At 40.5% G+C, this 5,622-nt stretch overlaps 1 protein-coding gene across 1 annotated transcript in view; it reads right to left on the bottom strand.

Moving 5' to 3' along the window:
* Positions 1–5,622, bottom strand: part of ccdc88b (coiled-coil domain containing 88B) — a 42,141-nt gene that overhangs the window by 13,203 nt on the left and 23,316 nt on the right. Inside the window, exons 20-23 of the mRNA XM_032528104.1 lie at positions 4,483–4,644; positions 3,242–3,519; positions 2,860–3,003; positions 870–1,056 (exon numbers count right to left, since the gene is read on the bottom strand). Coding sequence (XP_032383995.1) covers positions 870–1,056; positions 2,860–3,003; positions 3,242–3,519; positions 4,483–4,644 — 771 coding nt within the window. The remainder of the gene's footprint in view (positions 1–869; positions 1,057–2,859; positions 3,004–3,241; positions 3,520–4,482; positions 4,645–5,622) is intronic.

Consider the following 5,622-nt stretch of genomic DNA (forward strand, 5'->3'; position numbering starts at 1 on the left):
GGGGGGCAGAATAAGGCAGACAGAAATTATGGTACTTAAACATTTGTAGCAGTGTTTTGAATATCAAGGGACAGTTTGACCTGAGTGGACGAAGAAATGATTTGGCATGAAATGAGAATGAAAGGCAACCTATAAATAATGTAATTTCTGGAACGTTGGTTCATCGGACTTAAAGAGCAATGCTGCGATTCTGCACGCTATATATTTTTTAACAAATTGTGGGAAATTTGCTTTCTTGTTGAGAGTTAGATGAGAAAATCAATACCACACTCATCTGGTACACACACACTTCAAATATGTAAGCAGACCAAAGGTCCTGTACCAGCTTTTGATTCAGGATTGGTTTTAATGAGCAGCTGGATGAAGCAGTGGAACAGAACATCTGCTGGTTGACTTCTTAAACTCTGTAAAGAAAGTTACATTTCACCTGTTTTGTCCCTCAAATGGCGGAAGACTTAATACCTACTTGGTATTCATTTTCTGTTTGGACCAATATATCACTTTTTCCTGTCACATCAAGATGAAATCTGCTTTAAATTAAGCATTAAAAATCAGCCTCTCACTGTTCTCCGCTGATGATAAAATAGCTGTTCTATAGCACCAACTCAATAGCAACTATGTAAAATGCTCTCTAAAACCTGCAATAAAATCCCTAATACATTTTGTTTAATTGCCCAATAATGCTTTAAATACATTTGTTTTTAATTTATTTCAAGAGTGTAATGTTTTTGAGTGTCTCTACTGTGAAGTGCTTAATCCCTTTTTTGCATGTCAATGCTGGCTGGCAGCTTGAATATAAAACAACTTTGTGTGTATCTGCAGGTGTGTAGATACATTTCTGTGTGTTTGTGTATGTGTGTGGTTAATACCTGGTACTGGCTGGTGAGGCGGGCGCTGGTGAGGACCAGGCTCTGGTTGGTTTCCCTCAGGCCGCTGAGTTCCCCCTCCAGCCGTGTCCGTTCCAGCTGGGAGGCGCTCAGCTCGCCCCTCAGCTCCGAGCCCTGAGCCAGCAGCTCCGCCTGTGACGCCAACCCCTCCTTCTGCTGAGCCTGCAGCCTGCAACACCGACACACATGGGCTTTACTCATCGCTGTCACTGTTAGGTGTTGTGCATCATTTGTTCTGGTAAGTGCTCTTTTACTGAAGCTCATTATTATATTATTACACAACAAGATGAGTCCTCACAATGCCAGAAAACAACCAACAGATAAATCTGACATCATCTCAGACAAAATGGTTGGAGAACACATTATAAGGTCACTCTGTGGTTTTAGACCGTTGCTTACAAAATATAGAGCGAAGCGAGCATCTTGTAATGAGAACTGCAGTGAGATTAGATGCAACTCTTAATGGTCACTGTGGGGGAAATTTGGTAATGTTTAGTAATAAGCATCCAACATTTTATGTTCCCAGTGTGAATTCAAAGTGTTTTGGAATTAACTTTTTATTTAAATTAAAATTGAACCAGTGTACAGCATGGCTCAGTATATAACAAATCAAACACTGTCCATATATTCCCTTCAGAACTGCAACTAATGATTGTATTCATCATTGATTATTCTGTTATTTTCTCGATAAATCGATGAAGTATTTGTTTCCAATTTCAGAAAATAGTAACAATGAGCACATGGTGACATTTTGAATGTTCAATTTCAACTTTACAATTATGGAAAACAAAAAACATGGAAATATTCACATAAGCTGGAAGAGGGTTTTTGCCAGTTTTTCTTAAACCGTCTATATACATTCTAGCCATGTTGTTTCCATGAGGACACTCACAAACTCTTGGTTTGGTTAAAGTCTGAACTTTGGTTGATCTAATAACTGACTGTTTGGCCACTTGGGGGCAGCAGACACAAGCTTTGAACACAACACTGACATATCATCACCTTTTATGGCTGAACAGTTGCTTATTTACACGGCAGTTGCTCAGCAACATTAGCATTCATTTGTTGTGTTTTTGACCACCTGTTAACTCTCTTTTAACTCTGTTTTTGTTCTCTACCAACACCTGAGGGGATTGTCAGGCTCTTTAGCTGCCAAATGCTCCACTGTGTTCACTGGCTAGTCACTAACTGTATCTGTCTGCTGTTTGGTGCTCAGCAAGTAGTGTAAAGTATGTTTTTAGAGCATTTGTCATCGAAAACTGCTGCAGTCGACTTTAAAGTTGCCAGCCAGCTGAAGAATGAGCTGAAACTCGCCATAAAACTCAAAGAGGGGATGCAGGTTCATGTGATAATTCTCTGCAGGATCATCAATGCGAGCAACGCCTTTCATAGTCACATTCCTTTCACTTTGTCATTTGATACATTTATTATTATGAAAATATTGATTAAAGCCGCTTTAAAGAAATCATTTTAAAAAAGTGCTTGATTATCAAAATTATTTTTTGTCAACTAATCCATTCACATTTTATGTACCTCATTCAGATTAAACATCACATTGGCTGAAAGGCACAAAGATGTGATGATGAAGAAAACAAAAATCTGAGGTAAAGCTTTAAGTCAACATCTCAGATAAATTAATCAATTGAATCCAAAAGCCTTACATTGTTCTGCTATTAATGTTTTTGGAACTGAGGTTCAAACAAACCTACATATTTTCCATTGCTTCCCAATCCTGTTTTTAATGTTTTGTGCTGTGTTTTGTGCTGCTGTTTTATGCCTAAAAGCATTTTAATCAATAACAAAAAAATGCATTCTGTGCATTCCTACATTACATTTTTAGTCAGACCAGTTCCTGTGTTGCTCCCTGTGATTCATACAGAGAAATAAATGTAGCATGCAGTGAGGAGTGATAGGATGATCAGCTCTCATTAGCATGATGCTGAAGAAGCTGATTGGTGAGTGTATTTGTTACCTCTTGTTGTCTTCTGTCAGCCTCTCCAGCTCTCGTTCTCTCTCCAGCCTCCTCTGGGCATCTGCTTCCATCGCTTCTCTCTCCATCTTCATCTCCCGTTCTCTCTCCTCCAGGTGGGTTTTACCGTCCAGTAGCTCCTTGTACCTTGAGATTTCAAACACAACATTCATCCCAACAAAAACAATTATGGCTTAAAATGTGTGACAGAAAGAGAGAGTGTGTGTGTCTTTAAAGGTGGTGCTAGTGGATTTGTGTGTGTATTTTTGTTCTTGGGAGAACTAAAAGTCTTCACAAGGATAGTCAAAAGACTCAAAATTCTCTGAAGTCAGGATTTAATGTTTATAAAAGGGTCTAATTGAATGCAGTCAGAGTGAGTTTGTACCTGGCCTCCAGCTCCCTGTGCTGGGCCTCCAGGCTGCGGTTGTTGCTCCTCAGCTGAGAGTGTTTGTCCAGCAGCTCCTCCAGCTCCACCTCCTGCCGCTGCTGCAGAGCAGTCATCCGCTCGTGGTCCCGCCTCAGAGCCTCCATCCTGGTCACCGACTCCTCCCGCTCCCGCGCCCACACTCCGGACTCAGCCTCCAGAGCCGCACACCGGGCCTCACTCTCACTGCAGCGCGCCACAACTGCTGCATGCTGGGAGCTAAGAGATGCTTGCTCCACCTGTGTGTGTGTGTGTGTGTGTGTGTGTGTGTGTGTGTGTGTGTGTGTTGGTGTGTGGTGTGTTTGTGTGTGTGTGTGTGTGTGTGTGTGTTATAAAACAGAGAGATCATGTCGTTGCCTTTATTTTAGGGTTCTAACAAAAACCCAACAACCCAAGCATTTATAATTTACACCCTAGTGTTATACACCCCAATATGACAGCCCTTTGTAGAACTGTCACAAGCTGCCAGTACTATGAAAACCTACATTAAAATGAACATGAAGTAAGTCCACTAACGGTCAGATCCATTAACTTTCATGTAATTTGTATATTTATTTTTACAAAAAAATGATATATCAATAGATTAGACTCTTCTCTTTTTGGTCATTGTGGTCATTTTCAAGAAGGAATTCTTGTCAATCCAGAATCCAAAAAATTCCAGATACAATGTATAGTATACAACTGAAATCTGAAGTCTACAGCCCCATTAGTGGCTTTATGAGGCTAACGCAGCACTGCTTTTGAGCTAAATTCTAACGGCAACATGCCAACATGCTCACAACATCAATGCTAACATATTTAGCAGGAATAATGTTTAATATGTATGCTAACATTTGCTAATTAAACACAGCTGAGGTTGATGAGTTGTTTGTTTTGCAGGTATTTTGTCATAAACAAACTTAAACAAAAAGACTTAATAAATAATGACTTAATGGTGGCACTAGATGCAAAGTTGATAAATCACCAAAGTAATTGCAAATTCTCCTGAGGGGACTATGAATGTCTGGACCAAATTTCATGTCAAAACCGAGCAACCAACAAACTGACACTGTCATCCACAGAGCCACGCCACCAGCATTGCTAGAATGTCCTTCCTCCCTACATCAAAGCAGTCTGGTAGTCCAAATTATGTGCAAGGGTCTAATTGAGTTGAACAAACAATTTCAGCCGTAATCATGCTCTTTATCTGTGCGTTTGGTCACCTGTAGCTGGGTGTTCAGTGTCTGTACTCTGGTGCAGGAGTCCTGCAGGCTGAGTGAGTGCCGGCGCACAGCCTCCAGCTGCTCCTTCAGGTGCTCACACGCCTCCTGGGACTGAGACAGTCGCAACAGCAAAGCCTCCTGTCCTGCAATCGCCACTGTTTTCTGAGAGAGAGAAATGTTCAGATTGAGAGAGCGTCCACAGCCATGTAAAGAGGAAGTTGCATCAGGGGTTGTGCAACCTTTGGCGTCACACAATATCCATATTATTTGAACTTTGACGTCATCTGCAGCTGACATTTTAAAGAACTCTCAGTCAGGTAGCAGCTTTGTGTAACATTTGTGTGAAACTATAAACACAGAGATGAAATTATTCTTGTGTGTAACTGAGTTTTCAGAATTGTATAAAATATTAGTGGTCCACTGAGTGGAATCTTAGTATGAGCAATAATAGTCCAATCAGAAAACCTGCACGCATATTTGTGTCTGTGAAATCTGCTCTGATAAATAAAGGTGTGTGTTGATTGGGCATTGTGATGGACAGATTATAAATCAACAGGCAATGTTGTATGTTTCAAAATTGCTGAAGATATACAATCTTGTGTTTTTGGCCAACATTAAAATGAGCTTGCGGCACACCAAAACTCGGCTCTACACCCCCTCGACAATGTGAATTTACATAAACATTTTTGCATTTACTGGCACACACTTCATGTGGGAGTTATCTGGAGGGTCTGTAGCTCAGTTTAGGTGAGCCGCAGCTTTTTTTACTTAATTTAAATTCTTTCACATTTCCTACCAGAACCTGACTGAGTTATACTGCTACACAGGGGATTGCTACCTTTTTCCCTTGCTCTTTTAGACTTTCCCTGCCAATGTCAGTAGTGGAAAGTAAATATGTACTTTTACTCCAGTACTGTACTTTAATGTAATTTTGTGGTAACTTTCTACTTCTAACCCACAACACTTTTACAATGTTGCACATGTGTTACAGGTGTATGTGCCTTCATCCATCCTAAGCTGAAACTTTCAATCATCTGACAATGTTAATGCAACACCATACCTTCAGAGCAATGCATTGAATAAAATTCCTGACCTTGGCAGCACTGAAGCTGCCCCCCTTACAGCTTGATTCGAGAGTTT

The sequence above is a fragment of the Etheostoma spectabile genome, chromosome 10 (assembly GCF_008692095.1).
Source record: "Etheostoma spectabile isolate EspeVRDwgs_2016 chromosome 10, UIUC_Espe_1.0, whole genome shotgun sequence".
Lineage (NCBI taxonomy): Eukaryota > Metazoa > Chordata > Actinopteri > Perciformes > Percidae > Etheostoma > Etheostoma spectabile.